Consider the following 18,533-nt stretch of genomic DNA (forward strand, 5'->3'; position numbering starts at 1 on the left):
GAAGTCCAATTTTTTTTGTTTGCAGATAACACAATCTTATATCTAAAAAACTCCATCATTTCAGCCCAAAAGCGTCTTAAGCTGATAAACAACTTCAGCAAAGTCTCAGGATACAAAATCAATGTGCAAAAATATCTAGCATTTTTATACACCAAGAAGTAAGCAGAGAGCCATCCCATTCATAATTGATACAAAATGAATAAAATACCTAGGAATACAGCTAACAAGGGAAGTAAAGAACCTCTTCAAAGAGAATTACAAACCACTGCTCAAAGGAAATCAGAGAGAACAAAAACCAATTAAAAAAAAAATCCCATGCTCATGGATAGGAAGAATCAACATTGTGAAGATGGCCATACTGCCCAAAGTAATTTATAGATTCAATGTTATTCCTATTAAACTACCAGTGAGATTCTTCATATATTTAGAAAATGTGATTTTAAAATTTATATGGAACGAAAAAAGAGCCCAAATAGTCAAGCCATTCCTAAGCAAAAAGAACAAAGCTGGAGTTCTTTCAACTTCAAAATATACAAGGCTACAGTAACCACAATGGCAAGGTACTGGTAGAAGAACAGACACATAGACCAATGGAACAGAAAAGAGAAGTCAGAAATAAGATCACACACCTACAACCATCTGATAATTTGACAAATTGGACAAAAACAAGCAATGGGGAAAGGGTTCCCTATTTAATAAATGACGCCGGAAGTGCTGGCTAGCCATATGCAGAAAACTGAAACTGGACCCCTCCCTTACACCTTATGTAAATATTAATTCAAGACAGATTAAAGACTTAAATCTATCAATTCAAGATAGATTGAAGACTGCAGCACTATTCACAATAGCAAAGATATGGAATCAACCTAAATGCCCATCAATGATAGACTGGATAAAGAAAATGTACATATATACCATGGAATACTATGCATCCATAAAATAGAATGAAATCATGTCCTTTGCAGGGACATGGAGTTGGAAGCCATTATCCTCAGCAAACTAACTCAAAAACAGAAAACCGATCACATATTCTCATTTTTAAGAGGGAGCTGAATGATGAGAACACATGGACAAAATGGAAGAAACAACATACACTGGGGCCCATTGGGGGTGTGGGGTGTGGGGTGTGGGGTGTGGGGAGGGAGGGCACCAGGAAGAAGAGCTAAGGGATACAGGGCTTAATATTTAGCAATGGGATGATCTGTGCAGCAAACCACCATGGCATACATTTACCTATATAACAAACCTGAACATCCTGCACATGGACTCTTAAAATAAAAGTTGAAAAAACCAGTGGTGACAGTGTTCTTGTTGTTGCTGTTTTCTAGATGTCAGATAGGAAGCAGTGTTAGCATGCCTCTCCGACTTGGAAGGACAGACTAGTGGGTAGAGAGTCACACTGTAAAATTTTTTTTCCCCAGGAGCACCAGACAAAGTTACAGGAAAATACTTATTCAAAAAAGAAACATAACTGGCTAACAAACATAGAAATATGTTCATAAATAAATCAAGAGGACAAAAACAACCCCATTATAGAGTAAGCAAAGGACACTGACACTTCTAAGAAGACAATATACAAGCAGCCAAAAAACATGAAAAAACGCTCAATATCACTAGTCATCAGAGAGATGCAAATCAAAACCACAATGAGATACCATCTCACACTAGTCGGAACTGCTATTGTTAAAAAGTCAAAAAATAGCAGATGCTCATGAGGTTGCAGAGGAAAAGGGAATGCCTAAACACAGTGGGAATGAAAATTAGTTCAGCCACTGTGAAAAGCAGTTTGGAGATTTCTCAGAGAACTAAAAACAGAATTACTATTTAACCCAACAATTCCCTTGCTGGGTATACGTCCAAAGAAAAATAAATCATTCTACCAAAAAAGACACCTGCACTCATGTTTATCACAATGGCAAAGACATGGAATCAACCTAGGTACCCATCAGTGGTGGAGTGGATAAAGAAAATGTGACTCATATACACCATGGAATACTACACAATATATGCAGATTGAAATCAATGTACACATTGATTGACAGAATGAGATCATGTACTCTGCAGCAGCATGGGCTCAGCTGGAAGCCATTATTCTAAGTGAATTAACACAAAACCAGAAAATCAAATGCTGCAGTTCTCACTTATGTGGGAGCTAAACAATTTGTGTTAGGGACACAAATATGTGAATAGACACTGGGGACTCCACAAGGGGTTAGTGAGGGAGAAAGGGGGCCATAAGAGTTGAAAAACTACCTATCAGATACTATGTTTACTACTTGGACAACAGGATCATTAGAAGCTCAGATCTCAGCATCACACAATATGCCCACATAACAAATCTCCACATGTGCCCCTGCATCTAAGCTAAAAATAAATAAATATAAAGTCCCACTGAAAGAAAAATGTTCCCTATCACTACTTGTCAAATAAATACAAATAAGAAGCCATTTTTGGCCAGGCACAGTGGCTCACACCTGTAATCTGAGCACTTTGGGAAGCAGAGGCGAGTGGATCACTTGAGCTCAGGAGTCTGACACCAGCCTGGGTGACAAGGCAAAACCCCGTCTCTACAAAACAACACAAAAATTAGCTGGGCATGATGGTATGCACCTGTAGTCCCAAGCCACCCGGGAGGTGGGTGTTGTGGTAAGCTGAGATCACACCACTGTACTGCTGCCTGGATGACAGAGTGAGACCCTGTCTCAAAAAATAATAATAATGATAATAATTTAAAAGAAACCATCTTCTTTTTTTAAATTGGCAGAAAGATTTAGGTATAACAAAAATCAATGCTTTCAACACTGTGATGTGAAAGATCCTCTCAAAAACTATGAAAATTCACAACCATTTGGAAAGACATTTCTTAAAAATTATCAGGAGTCTAAAAATGTTAACAACCCTTATATTCAGTACATTATTTTATTGACTGATTGATTGACTGATTGATGGGGTCTCACTCTACTGCCCAGACTAGAATGCAGTGGTGTGATCATAGCTCACTGCAGTCTCAAACTCCTGGGATCAAGTGATCCTCCCCACCTCAGCCTCCCTAATAGCAGGGACTACAGGCATACACCACCACATCTGGCTAATTGTTTGAAAAAAAATTATTTTAGAGACAGAGTCTTGCTGTGTTGCCAGAGTAAGCTTGAACTCCTGGCCTCATGCAACCTTCCCTTCTTAGCCTCGGGATTACGTGGGATTACAGGCATGAGCCACTATGCCTGGGCTCAGTAAACACATTTTTTTTTTTTTTTTTGAGATGGTGACTCACTCTCACCCAGGCTGGAGTGCAATGGTGTGATCTCGGCTCACTGCAACCTCTGCCTCCTGGGTTCAGGGATTCTCCTGCCTCAGCCTCCCCAGTAGCTGGGATTACCGGCATGTGCTACCATGTCTTGCTAATTTGGTACTTTTAGTAGAGATGGGGTCACTTTTAATAAACTATTCTAAGAGATAATAAAAATAACAGATAAGCTACACATTCAAAATTATTTATGACTGTATGAATATCAACAGTAGCAAAAACCAAAACCACCTGAATTTTCAATGTTACTAGATATGTCCATGTAGACAGTTTATCATGTATCCATTTGAATTCTTTTTGACATATTGTTTGACATAAGAAAACAATTTTAATATTGTAAGTGGTAATTTAAACCATGTAAAAATGAATATAAAAAAACCCAGGAAGGAAATACACCTAAACATTAAAAGAGGTTTTATGGGTGATTACTTTTTCTTCCTTGTTAATCTTTGATTTTATGTACTTCTGATTTTCTACAAGGAACATGTGATATTAAATAACAAGAAAAAAAGGTAAAATACTTGGGTGAAAGAAAAACTACAGTGAAATAATTTCATTACACAAAGGTTACAGTTTTTTTTATTTTCATAATTCCAACAGATAGCATTTTGGGTTCCAAAATTGTTTCTTGTCCTAATTCTACTTCATATATTATAGAGTTTTTAATTTGTTGTTTTAAAGATACCTGGGTTTTGAAAAACTTTGGGACAATAAAAATAACCATCCATCCTATAAGAAATAAGTAATTACCAAAAAGCACTTCTGAAAGTTACAGAAGCAGCAACTAAATCAAGAGAAAGTTATCTGCTAGATATATTGTAACCACTGAAGAAAGGCAGTTTGTGAGCCTCTGAAAGAATAAACACATCCAGAACTTTTTGAGAAGAAACAGCAGGAAAAAGTTAATTTCTCCCAATAGATGCAATAAATCCCAAACAGCCATTTTTTGAAATTTTCTGATATGCAGGCTATGGAAAAAAGCCCAAATGCATTCTGACATGGTCTAATATGAAATAAAAATGTTTTATTTAAGATGTATTATTTATTCTTAATGTGGTGGCTATAATCCCTAAGATGGCCCCAACAATCCCCATCTCCTGGTATTCATGCCCTGATAATCACCTTTCATACTGAACAGAAATTATTTGCTTAACAAACAGAAAATACTGTAAATGTCTATCAGGTTTGCTTGCTCCAGGTCTGAGTTCAAGCCCTGGATATCCTTGTTGATTTTCTGTCTGGTTGATCTGTCTAATATTGACAGTGGAGTGTTAAAGTCTCCCACTATTATTGTCAGGGAGGGGAGTACTAAACACTGGGGTCTATTGGGGGGAAAAGGGGAGGGTCAATGGGAGGGGGAGGTGGGGAGGGATAGCCTGGGGAGAAATGCCAAATGTGGGTGAAGGGGAGAAAGGAAGCAAAACACACTGCCATGTGTGTACCTATGCAACTGTCTTGCATGTTCTGCACATGTACCCCAAAACCTAAAATGCAATAAAAAATTAAAAAAAAAAACCAGAAAATACTGTGTGTAACTTTTGAGGCTAAATTGTGACATTGTGGCTGTCTTTATCTCTTTATCACTTGTTCTGGAAAAAGGAAGGTGCCATGTTGTGAGGGCACTTAAGTAATACCAAAAACTATTTTTCCATTTCCATGTGGCAATGGAATGAAGCACTCTGCAAAAAGCCAGTGCAACACTGAGGACTCCTGCAGTGGCATGTAAGTAAATCATCTTAGAAGCTTGTCCACCTGGCTCCAGTGAAGCCTTCAGATCACTACAATTATAACCAACATCTTAGCTATATCCTCATAAAAGAATCTAAGCTAGAACCTCTCAGCTAAGTTGCTCCTAAATTCTAGAACCTCAGAAACTGCTAAGATAAATGTTCATTGTTTTAAGCCACCAACTGGTAATTTGTTAAATGGGAATACATTTATACTTAGCTAATATAAAAACAATTTCATAAAATATTTTGGTTTATGTTTCTTAAGTATGTTTTTATCCAGATAAACTTATCTATTACCTTAGAAATACAGAAGGTTGTGAAAGAGTACTTTTATATACAGAAATGTATCCTTTTGAAGTATATTGGTTTGTAATTAATAACAAGAAATTTAATGTTGACTTAAGGCTTAAAATATTCTTCAGTGAGATAAATTCACTTAGTTTTTCTTAAATAATCAGGGAAAAAAAGTGCTGCTTAACTATGTGACCAAAAATTGCTGTTACTAGCTATTGTTGGTAAATAGCGGATTTTTGGTCACTGAAGTAGTGATAGGCTCTAGAGTTATTTACTTTGTTTTAATATCCTACTTGTAATCGACATGAGATATGTGTATGTCTGATCACCAGGGCTACCAGAGAATATATCTCATGAGTCACAGAAAACAGGTAGATTTTTCTTTTCCTGAGCAAAGTTACCTGTCTTACATGAAGACTAAATTTGAATTCCTACCTTAGTCTACTTAATTAAAACATTACCATGGAAAGAAAAAAATATTTAATGCATATTCTTCATATTGCTTTCTTTAAATTGCAATAAATTAAAATTATTAGTAAGAATATCTAGGTACTCACCATGTGCTTTAATGCATTAAAAAGAAGTTTTCTCCCAGAAGGCTTATCAAAATCAGCAATAATCCACAGAGTGACTGCAGAAATTATAGTGTCATCTGAAAGTTTCAAACAGTTTAGTCAAATTAACTCTTTTTAAAAATAAAACAAAAACCAGGGGAACATTTATAGTTTACACATAAAAATAATAACAAATATATCAAAATAATATTTCTGAAAATAAGCAAAGACTGCTAAAATTGTATGTATGAATGTATATATGCATGTACACATATATACATATAAATATAAAGACATATAAAATTACATATAAAAATGCTACAAGGGTAATTCATTATATAAGCTTATATAAAGCTCCCAGCATTGGTAAGCAAATCTGCCTTCTAGCTACATTTGTTAAAAAAAAGAAAATTGTTTTTTATATCCCACATGTATGTAAAACCGGAACAATCAAGCTTATTAGTAGATACAGAAAACAGCAATATTTTACTAGCTTACAGTTCATTTATTTTAAACTGTTTAGCTATCATGAATGTGGCCAAATTTATACCATCTTGTTCCATCAATATTCTGAAGTCTCAATTAAATGGGTTTAATTTCATCCAGCATTAAGCAGATAACACCTGAAATGATACTTGTCTGGCCATCAATAAAACCTACTGAAAAACTGGTCCTTACGACCAGTCTACCAATTTAAAATAATTATTTAAAAAATTTGCTATACCTAAAACTTACTTCTGAATAGATTTGAAACTACAGTTATTATCATAGCCAGTGTGATCTAATCATATAAAAACTGGCTTTGGTTAATGAAAGATAAAAAATTAACAGAAAGGACAGCCTTGATTTCACTTGCAACCTTAAGAAACAACTTATGGGTAAGAGAGTAACATTCTTTTTAAAGAAGAAAGGTAAAGAATTTCTGTGCCTTTTTAATGACAGCCTTTTCACCATCACAGCTTGTTTATTGAGAAATATTTCAAAAGCACTAAGTAAATTTCTCAAAACTATTATTTCTTTACACATTTACAGAAATACAAAGAGAAAATTCAATTCTCAGTGCCAACATTCCTTTAAATTGCAAGAGTTAACTAAAGAGCATAAATTACAGGTTAACTTATTCCTTAATTTTTTTAAATGTGTGTGTGTGTTTAGTTTGTTTTTCCCCCCAAGAGACATTTTTGAAATATAACGCAGATCTGGGATAAATATGTTTCTATTTTTTCTTACTTCTCTATGTCTTTTTGCCTTCACATTCAGGGTTGTAGCCTGCCATAAGAGGGAACTATTTTATTGTATATTTTATTATTCTTTATATTATGTTTGTTAATATTGTTGATTATATATTTTATCATTTGTTGCATTTAACGTAGCCAGACTCCTTTATGAACATAGAATCATGAATCTGTTAGAAAGTAATCCAGGAGCCATCTGGTAGAAACTTGGATTTAATCTACAGCATTTACAAAAACTGGTTGTATGGCCTTTGCTTTAAATCTCTCTCCTGTATAAAAGTTTGTCCCTTACAACATAGTTCATTCCATCTGTTTAGGGCACTCTCACTGTTGGAAAATTACCACTTCTCTACTGAGACCAAAACCAACCTTCTTTAACCTTTTACTCATTGGCTCTTGTTTTTATTTCTAGAGCAAAGCAGGCCAAACAAAGCAAAACAAAAACCAACCAAATTCTACTCATATTCATCTATCTGAATAGTCAACTGTACCCTAACAAATCTGTGGTCGTACTGCCAACTTCTCAGTTGTGGCTAAATCCTTTTTCCAAGCGTGTTACTGTCTCGGTCTCCTCTCTTCTGGTTGTAACCCCTATCTTAAGCAAAACATCTGCAGGTTCCTTAAACGGAATGTAGAATTATTATCTTCTCTGATCCAGGAATTATACTTTTATTTATACATTATAAGAGAGTTTACATAGTACTGAGAAGTTTTTATTCTTTTCTAAAAAAGGTGACAATAGTTTACTTTAAAAAAGGCAAAAAAAACCCACAAAAACCCCAAGATAAACAAAGTTAGAATAGAAGGCATCGTTTCCTCAGCACACCTTAAATACTAAAAATTTTACAAACTCTAAACTTGAAATCTAGTTTAGATATATAAAAGAATAGCAATTTATGAAAATGTATTATGCAACTGCTCTATAAAGATTACAAGTTTTTATCACTTTAGGAATAAATTCAGGTAAATAAAATATGCTTATTACCGTCTGGGGTTAAATAATACATGTTCTTTGCAATTACAGCACTCTTATCTTGTGAATCCAAGAAAAAGAAAGTAGAGAAATCTTCTATATCAGCAGTTACTGAAAAATTTCAAATTAAATGTTAAATATAAATAAAGCATTCACAGCTCAATAAGCATTTGTAGAACAGTATAGAATTATTTTACCTGATGTAGATATTAAATTAAGGTACTGCTGGTTAGTATGCAAAATCAAAGAATTTATACGGGGTACACTATTCTTTTCCATTAGAAAATCGATTGCATTCATGTGATCATTTAATGTGCCCTAAACAACAAAAATGTTATTTAGATAATATAGGCAATTTATATCGTTTTAAAAATTATGCACAAAAATTAAAGATTAATCAAAAATAAATATGCAAATTAGAATTATGACAATATATTTTCTTGTAAAAATTAGATTTTTTTTCCAATTAAGCAATTTTTAGATGCAATTGTGCCTAAAATAAATTTAATTAAATATTGGTTTTTGAAAATTTTCAGCTTTTCTTTTAGATTCAAGGGTACCTGTGCAGGTTGGTTACAACATGGGTATATCACATAATGCTGATGTTGGGGTTATGACTGATCCCATTAACCAGGTTAGTGACCATAGAACCAGATAGTTTTTCAGCTCTTCCCCCACTTTTTCCTTCCTTCTCCCCTCTAGAAGTCCCAGCTTCTATTGCTGCTACCTTTATGTCCATGAGTACCCAATGTATGGCTTCCACTTACAAGTGAGAACATGTGGTGTTTGGTTTCCTGTTTCTGTGTTAGTTTACTTGGCCTCCAGCTGAGTCTATGTTGCTGCAAAGGGCATCATTTCATTTTTAAATGGCTGTGTAGTATCCCATGGTGTAGATAGGTACTGCATTTTCTTTATCCAATCCACTGATGATGGGCACCTAGGTGGATTACACATCTTTTCTTTTGTGAATAATGCTGCAATGAACATATATGTGTCTTTTTGGTAGAACAATTTCTTTTCCTTTGGAGATATACCCAGTAATGAGATTGCTGGGTTAAATGGTTATTCTAAATTCTTTGAAACATCTCTAGACTGCTTTCCAAAGAGGCTGACCTAATTTACACCCCCACTAATAGTATATGCACATTCCCTTTTCTCCTCAGCCTCTCCAGTATCTATTGTTTTTTTTTAACATTTTAGTAATAGCCATTCTAATTGGTATGAGATGATATCTCATTGTGGTTTTGATTTCTGTTTCTCTAAGAAGTAATAAAGTTGAACATTTCTTCATATGTTTGTTGGCTAGCTGTGTGTCTTTTAAGAAGTGTCTGTTAATGTCATTTGTCTATTTTTTAATGGGGTTATTTGTTCTTTGCTTGTTGATTTGTTTGCTACTTAGGGATATTAGAACTGTCAGAGGTATAGTTTGTGAATACTTTTGCTACTTAGGGATATTAGAAGTATAGTTTGTGAATATACTAGAGGTATAGTTTGTGAATACTTATGGATATTAGAACTGTCACAGGTATGATTTGTGAATACTATGGATATTAGAACTGTCAGAGGTATGGTTTGTGAATACTTTCTGTATATTCTGCAGGTTGTCTGTTTACTCTGTTGCGAGTTTCTTTTGCTGTGCTTTTTAATTAGGTCCCACTTGTCAATTTTTGTTTTTGATGTAATTGCTTTTGAGATCTTAGCCATACATTCTTCCCAAGGCTGATGTCAGAATGGTGTTTCCTAGGTTTTCTTCTACAGTTCTTATAGTTTTAAGTCTTATACTCAAATGTTTAATCTATCTTGGGTTAATTTTTGAATGTGGTGAAGAGTAGAGGTCCAGTTTTGTTTGCATGTGGCTAACCAGCTATCCTAGGACCGCTTATTGAATAGAGGGTCCTTTCCCCACTAATTTTTGTCCACTTTGTCAAACCTTAGGTAGTTGTAGGTGTGAGGCTTATTCTGTTCCATAAGTCTGTTCCAAGAGCTTCTGTAAGACTGGTCTAGTGCTAATGAATTCCCTTAATGTCTATTTTTGTGTCAGTACCATCCTGTTCTGGTTACTGTAGCCTTGTAGTATACACCTTGTAGTATAGGGTGAAGTCGGGTAATGTGATGCCTAAAGATTTGTTCTTTTTGCTTTGGATTGCATTGGTATTTGGGCTCTTCTCGGCTTCCATATGTATTTTAGAATAGTTTTTTTCCAATTCTGTGAATAATGACTGGTAGTTTGATAGGAATAGCATTAAATCTGTAGATTGTTTTGGGCAGTATGCCTATGTTAACAATAGTTATTCTTCCAATCCATGAGCATGGAATGTTTCCCCATTTGTTTGTAGAATATATGATTACTTTCAGCAGTGTTTGTAATTCTCCTTGCAGAGATCTTTCACATCCTTGGTTAGCTGTATTCCTAAGTATTTCATATTGTGTGTGCATGTGTGTGCCTGTATGCACGTGTGGCTACCATAAATGGTACTGCACTCTTGATGTGGCTCTCAGGTTGAATGTTATTGGTGTATGGAAATGATACTGATTTTTGTGCATTAATTTTGTATCCTGAAACTTTACTGTAGTCATTTATCAGTTCCAGTTGTCTGGTGAAGTCCTTAGGGTTTTCTAGGTATAGAATCATCATCAGTGAAGAAAGATACTGGACTTTTTACTATTTGGATGCCTTTTATTTGTTGCTCTTGCCTGACTGCTCTGACTAGAACTTCCAGTACTATGATGAATAGTAGTGAGACTGGGCATCTTTCTCTTGTTCCAGTTCTCAAGAGGAATGTTTCTAGCTTTTGCCTATTCAGTATGATGTTGGCTATGGGTTTGTCATAGATTATTCTTATTCATTTGAGGTATGTTCCTTCAGCACATAGTTTGTTGAGGGTTTTTGTCAGGAAGGGATGTTGGATTTTCCTGAATACTTTTTCAACATCTATCAAGATGATCACATTTTTTGTTTCAAATTCTGTTTATGTGGTGAATCACATTTACTGATTTGTGTATGTTGAACCAACCTTCCCGAGGAGTGAAGCCTACGTGATCATGGTGAAACTTTTTGGTATGCTGCTGGATTCAGTTTGCTGGTATTTTGTTGAGGATCTTTCCTTCTATGTTAATCAGTGGTATTAGCCTGTAGTTTTTTTTTTAATTGTGCCTTTGCCAGCTTTTGGTATCAGAATAATATGGGCTTTGCAGAATGAGTTAGGAGGCATCAATCACTCCTCCTTGGTTTTTTGGAACAGTTTAAGTATAATTGGTAACAACTCTTTGTACATCTGGTGGAATTCAGATATAAATCAATCTGGTCCAGGGCTTTTATTGGTTGGAAGGTTTATTACTGATTCAATTTTTGAACTCAAGATCAGTCTGTTCAGGGTGTCAGTTTCTTCCTGATTCAATCTTGGGAGACCAGGAATTTATCCATTTCCTCTAGATTTTTCAGTTTGTGTGTATAGAGGTCTTCTGTGGATCTTCTGTATTTCTAAGGGATCAGTTGTAATATCACCTTTGTTGCTTCAGATTATGCTTATTTAGATATTTTCTCCTTTCTTTGTTAATCTAGCTAGTTGTCTATTGATCTTGTTTTTTCCTTTCCAAAAACCAACTTTTGGTTTCATTTGTTCATTGTATAGATTTTTGGGTCTCAATTTTGTTCAGTTCTACTCTGATTTTACTTATTTTCTCCTGCTAGCTTTGAGTTTAGTTTGTTCTTGTTTTTCCTAATTCCTATAGGTGTGATATTAGGTCATTATTCTGAGACTGTCCTAAGTTTTTGAAATAGGTGGTTAGCACTATAAACTTTCCTCTTAACACTGCTTTTGCTGCATGCCAGAGATTTTGGTATGTGGCTCATTTTCATTTATTTGAATTTTTATTATTGCTGCCTTAATTGCACTGTTTACCCAAAAGTCATTTCAGGAGCAAGTTGTTTAATTTCTATGTAACTATGTAGGTTTCAGAGATCTTCCAAGTTCTGATTTCTATTTTTACTCTACCATTGTCCATGACTAGTATGATTTTGATTTTTAAAAATTTATGAGACTTGCTTTATGGCCAGGCATATGGTTGATCTTAAAGTATGTATTCTGTGGCTGATGGGTGGAAGGTTCTTTAAATGTCTATTAGGTCCAATTGGTCATTGTCCATTTAAGTCCAGAATTTCTTTGTTAGTTTTCTGCCTTGATAATCTAACACTGTCAGTGTCTAACATATGATAGAAACTGCAGAGTAGCCAGCTAAGAACTTCTGATAGGTGTAAAACCTCATGTACCAATATTAGCCTTGAATATAAATGGCCAACATGCCTCACTTAAAAAGCACAGTGTGGCAAGTTGGATAAAAAGCAAGACCCATCTGTCTGGTGTCTGCCTCCTTCCTCAGACTTTTGAGTAGCTGGGACTATAGGTACACACCACCATGCCTCGCTAAGTTTTAAGTTTTTTGTAGAGCAGTTTCACTATGCTGCCAGGCTGGTCTCAAATTCCTCAGCTCAAGCAATCCTCCTGGATTGCCCTCTCAAAATGGTGGGATTACAGGCATGAACCACCATGCCTGGCCTAAATTCTTTTTTATTTTTGTATGACTGGGTTAGTTCAATAATAGTGGGGGAATTGAAGTCTCTGACTACTACTTTGTAGCTGTCTTAAGATTTTTCATAGCTGTGGAAGCATTTGTTTTATGAATCTGGGTGCTCCAAAGTTGGGTGCACATATATATGGAATAGTTAAAGTCTTACTGTTGTACACTTTATAATTATGAAGTGCCCTTCTTTACTACTGTTGGTTTCAAGTCCGTTTTATCTAAGAATAGAGACCCCTGCTTTTTTTGTTTGTTTGTTTTGTGTGCATGATATAGCTTTCTCCAACTCTTTGCTTTGAGACTAGGGGTGTCATATGCATGGGATGGGTCTCCTGAAGACAGCAGATAGAGGGATCTTGTTTTTTTTTTTTTTTTGAGACAGAGTTTCACTCTTGTTACCCAGGCTGGAGTGCAATGGCGCGATCTCGGCTCACTGCAACCTCCGCCTCCTGGGTTCAGGCAATTCTCCTGCCTCAGCCTCCTGAGTAGCTGGGATTACAGGCACGCGCCACCGTGCCCAGCTAATTTTTTGTATTTTTAGTAGAGACGGGGTTTCACCATGTTGACCAGGATGGTCTCGATCTCTCGTGATCCACCCGCCTCGGCCTCCCAAAGTGCTGGGATTACAGGCTTGAGCCACCGCGCCCGGCCGAGGGATCTTGTTTTTTATCCAGCTGCCACTCTGTGCCTTTTAAGTGAGGCACTTAAGCTATTTATATCCAAAGTTTAATATTAGTACATGAGGTTTTGATCCTATGTGAAGTTCTTAGCTGGCTTTGTAGTTTTTATCATGTGAATGCTTTATAGGGTCTGTGGGCTATGTACTTAAGTATGTTTTTGTATCATTCTTCCATTTACATGTTTAGAACTCCCTTAAAGAGCTCTTGCAAGGCTGGTCTAGTGCTAATGAATTCCCTTAGTGCTTGTCTGGAAAAGATTTTATTTCTCCTTCACTTATGAAGCTTAGTTTGACACAATACAAAATTATTGGCTGAAATATCTTTTCTTTAAGAATGCTGAAAATAGATCATGGAGAAGTCTGTTGTTAGTCTCATGGGGTTCCCTTTGGACGTGATCTGACATTTTTTTTCTAGCTGCCTTTAAGATTTTTAACTTCGGCACTGACCTTGGATAGTCCGGTGACTATAAGCCTTGGTGATGCTCACTTTGTATAGTATCTCAGTGTTCTCTGAATTTCTTGTAACTGAATGTCTATTTCACTAGCAAGATTAGGGAAGTTTTCTTGAATTATCCCCTCAAATATGTTTTCCTGGTTGTTTACTTTTTCTCCTTTTCAGGAATGCCAATAATGTGTAGGTTTGGTTCCTTTAGATAATCCCGTATTTCATGAAAACTTTGTTCATTAAAAATTTTTTTTTCTTTCCAGACAGGGTCTCACCTTGTCATCCAGGCTAGAGTGCAGTGGCATGATCATGACTCACTGCGGCCTTCATCTCCTAGGCTCAAGTGATCCTCCTGCTCAGCCGTTTGAGAGGCTGGGACTACAGCCACACCTGGCTATGTCTTAAGTCTTTTTTTTTATAGAGAGGAGGTTTCACTATGTTACCCAGGCTGGTTTGAAACTCCTCAGCTCAAGTGATTCTCTTGAAATGACCTCCCAAAGTCGTTGAATTACAGGTATGAACCACTATGCCTGGCCTAAATTGTTTTTTGTTTATTTTTGCCCGACTGGGTCAGTTCAAAAGCCTAGTTTTCAAGCTCTGAAATTCTTTCTCCTGCTTGGTCCAGTCTATTGATAAAGCCTTCAATGGTATTTTGAAATTCCTTAGGTGATGCTTCTATAGACCTATGCATTTCTATCAGCTAATTACTTTAGGTTGTGTGGTTTGACCTACCAGCCAGTAGATAGCCCCTATGAGTAAAAGCATGCTGAGGCCAAAATGGTAGGGTATACGCTTGGTCTTTGTTACTGGGATAATCTCTCTGTTTATATCCAACCATTTTGCTAACTATTTAAGGCAATGGGCTGATCTGTAGTGTGCACAGTGGTCTGGGCTCCCTGCTCAGCCATGGTGGGCAAGATGGGCAGGGCCAGACTGAGCAGGCCTGCCTGTAGGTCACCCAATGGCAGGCACAAGCACCAACATTGAGGGATAATCCAGTGGGCAACCATCAGGTTTCCAGAGGTGTGCCTAGGCATGGAACTGGGAAAATTCCTTGATCCAAGTTCTCTGCACAGGGAGGGGGCAGCCTAAACTCCTAATCCAGGAGGGTGGGTGTTCCAGATTCCTGAAGATCTGCCTGGGCATGGAGTATAAAGGGCCCCTCTGCACCACAATCTCTGCACAGGGAGGGAGGCATGGCATAAGCTGCTAAAAATATCATTTTAAAAATCACTATTAAATGATCAGAATGAAAATTTTTACCAAATTAACTACCATTAAAATAAATTTTTAATAAAAGTATCATTTATAAATATTATTCATCATGTATTTTCTCATAAATGCTTACCCACCATAAAAACTTCTCTTTGTAAATGTACAGATGCATCCATCATTCTTTGAAGAATAGTCGCTTTTAGTTCTTTAATACTCATCTCTTCATGCTTAAAGGGTTCACCATTATAAAGAGCTTGAGGCAAAGGACCCAGGCCAGTCATCTTATAAAAGCTTGCTCCAGCCTATTCAGTTAAAAAATATCAGAGTGTTAAACAAAATATGATTGTTTAAAAAATAAATGTAAGAAAGAGGAACACTGCCACATTTTTAAATGCCATGGGAGAAAACAACAATTTTGCTAACCTTATCTGTCCTTTCCAAACATTACTTAAAGGAAAGTAATTTACCTACAAAGAGTAGGAGTCAAGAAACTTTCTGTAACAGGCCACCAAGTAAATACTTTAGGCTTTGTGAGCCACCTTGTTTCTGACACAATGACTCCATTTTCATGTTACAGCACAAAAGCAGTCACAGACAACATATGAATAAACAAATATGGCTGTGTCCCCAAAATACTTTACAAAAACAAGCAGTGGGTGGACTTGCTGATTCTTGGTATAGAGTATGACATTTACTTAACAATAAAAATCCAAACATTTATCTGCATCAGAGACTTATTTATCCCTGTATTGATATGTTCAATAAACATTTACTTAATCCTGCCACCTGCATTAGGCTAAATACTGTGATTACAGAGCTGAAAGTCTTTTCTCAAGGGGTTCACATATATTCAGATAAAACACAGGAATGTAGAAGATTCTATGGGGCCTAGGAGAAGCATCTAATCAAGCTTGTGTATGGAGAAGAGGAATCATACAGTGCTGCTTTTAGGGAGTGATATTAGAAGTCTTAAAGGCTTAAAAAAATTTGCCAGGGAGATAAAGCAGAGAAAGACATTCCAAGTGAAGAGAGCACAACAAGGACTGAAAGGGAAGTGAATGTACAATATACTTAGGCAATGTAAATTCACAGTTGACATGGTTTGGCTGTGTCCCCACCCATATCTTAAACTGTAGCTCCCACAATGCCCATGTGTTATGGGAGGGACCCAGTAGAAGGTAATAGAAAGATAGGGGCAGGTCTTTCCTGTGCTATTCTTGTGACAGTGAATAAGTCTCATGAGATCTGCTAATTTTGTATGAGGGAGTTTCCCTGCACAAGTTTTCTTCTCTTGTCTGCCACCATGTGAGACATGCCTTTCACCTTTTGCCATGATTGTGAGGTTTCCTTAGCCATGTGGAACTGTGAGTCCATTAAACCACTTTCTGTTGTAAATTGCCCAGTTTCACATATGTCTTTATCAGCAGCATGAAAATGGACTAATACAGCAATGTTTATAGGGTGCGAAATATGGGGGAGAGCTGTTAGAGAGGGGTTTTAAGTAGAGGCCAGATCATGAAGGTCCTCAATATTCAAATTTTAGCCTATGAATTAAAAAGTGACCAAATACCTCATTTGCTATCCAATACCAAGTATTGTCATCATTATAGCCAACATTTGCACAAATACTCTAGAAAGCCAAGTATTACTATTACATCCATTTTAGAGATGATAAAACAGACACACAGAGATTAAATCACTTCTTATGTCATATAGCTACAATGTTTTAGAAGTGGAATTTGTACCCAGATCTGTCTGACCAAGTCTGAACTCTTAACCACTGTACTACACTATCTCTGCATTTAGAGGGCACCTACTATGTATTAGGTTTATAAATGCATGTAAATGATATGCAAACTCTATAATAAAGAAACATAGTTTAATAGAGGGAGAGATGGATATATATTAAAAGTGAGTGTGAAATAGTATTTTGGGGGTACCAAGCAGGTCATGGTAAATTCTATCTGATAAGGGATTTCATGCAAAATATCTGATTTGCTTATTTTTAAAAGGATACAATGGCAACAATGGGAAGAAAGAGCATATTTTAGGACACTGCTTCAGGGGCTACTACAGTTGTAAGGGAAAGAAAAATCAAGAGCAAAAAAAAGTCAGTGCTAACAGGCAAATTGAGAATGAGGCAGTTTCTGAAATATTTAACAGTTTCCAAAACCTTTTTAATTTTATTATTATACTTTAAGTTCTGGGATACATGTGCAGAACATACAGGTTACATAGGTAAACAGCAAATCACCTATGTTACACAGGTGATTTGCCACACCTAGCAACCCATCATCTACATTAGGTATTTCTCCCAATGCTATCCCTTCTTTAGTCCCCCACCTGCCAGCAGGCCCTGGTGTGTGATGTTCCTCTCCCTGTGTTCATGTGTTCTCATTGTTCAACTCCCACTTATGAGAACACACAGTGTTTGGTTTTCTGTTCCTGTGTTAAGTTTGCTGGAAATGATGGCTTCTAGCTTCTTCCATGTCCCTGCAAATGACACGAACTCATCTTTTTTTTTCTGGCTGGATAATATTCCATAGTGTATATGTGCCACATTTTCTTTATCCAGTCTATCACTGATAAGCATTTTGGGTTGGTTCCAAGTCTTTGCTATTTTGAACAGTGCCACAATAAACATACATGTGAATGTGTCTTTAAATGGTTTACAATCCTTTGGGTATATACTCAGTAATGGGATTGCTGGGTCAAAATATATTTCTGGCTCTAGATCCTTGAGGAATTGCCACACTGTCTTCCAAAATGGTTGAACCAATTTACACTCCCACCAACAGTGTAAAAGTGTTCCTATTTCTCTACATTCTCTCCAGCATCTGTTGTTTCCTAACTTTTTAATGATCACCATTCGAACAAACAGGAGATGGAATCTCATTGTGGTATTGATTTGCATTGCTCTAATGACCAGTAATGATGAGCTTTTTTTCTTTTCTTGAGACAGAGTCTCGCGATGTTGCCCAGGCTGGAGTGCAGTGACACAATGTTGGCTCACTGAAATCTCCACCTCCTGGGTTCAAGCAATTCTCCTGCCTCAGCCTCCCGAGTAACTGAGACTATAGGTGTGCACCACCACGCCCAGCTAATTTTTATTTTTTGTATTTTTAGTAGAGATGGGGTTTCACCATGTGGGCCAGCACAGTCTTGATCTACTGACCTGGTGATCCACCCGCCTCCGCCTCCCAAAGTGCTGGGATTACAGGCATGAGCCACCCCGCCTGGCAGATGAGCTTTTTTACATATGTTTCTTGACCACATAAATGTCTTCTTTTGAGAAGTGTCTGTTCATATCATTTGCCCACTTTTCAATGGGGTTGTTTTTTTTCTTGTAAATTGGTTTAAGTTCTCCATAGATTCTGGACATTAACCCTTTGTCAGATGAATAGATTGCAAAAATTTCCCCCCATTCTGTAGGTTGCCTGTTCACTCTGATGATAGTTTCTTTTGCTGTGCAGAAGCTCTTTAGTTTAATTAGATTCCCATTTGTCAATTTTGCCTTTTGTTG

At 36.5% G+C, this 18,533-nt stretch overlaps 1 protein-coding gene across 13 annotated transcripts in view; it reads right to left on the bottom strand.

Annotated features, from left to right (window-relative positions):
* Nucleotides 1-18,533, bottom strand: part of UGGT2 (UDP-glucose glycoprotein glucosyltransferase 2) — a 238,444-nt gene that overhangs the window by 88,309 nt on the left and 131,602 nt on the right. For all 13 annotated transcript variants that reach the window (XR_013533952.1, XM_078368500.1, XM_078368709.1 and 10 more), the window contains 4 exons: nt 15,148-15,312; nt 8,291-8,411; nt 8,106-8,204; nt 5,889-5,983 (listed from right to left, as the gene is read on the bottom strand). Coding sequence is in view for 12 of the 13 variants with exons in the window: in XM_078368500.1 (XP_078224626.1) it covers nt 5,889-5,983; nt 8,106-8,204; nt 8,291-8,411; nt 15,148-15,312 (480 nt within the window). In the remaining variant the exon portion in view is untranslated. The remainder of the gene's footprint in view (nt 1-5,888; nt 5,984-8,105; nt 8,205-8,290; nt 8,412-15,147; nt 15,313-18,533) is intronic.

The sequence above is a fragment of the Callithrix jacchus genome, chromosome 1 (genome assembly GCF_049354715.1).
Source record: "Callithrix jacchus isolate 240 chromosome 1, calJac240_pri, whole genome shotgun sequence".
NCBI lineage: Eukaryota > Metazoa > Chordata > Mammalia > Primates > Cebidae > Callithrix > Callithrix jacchus.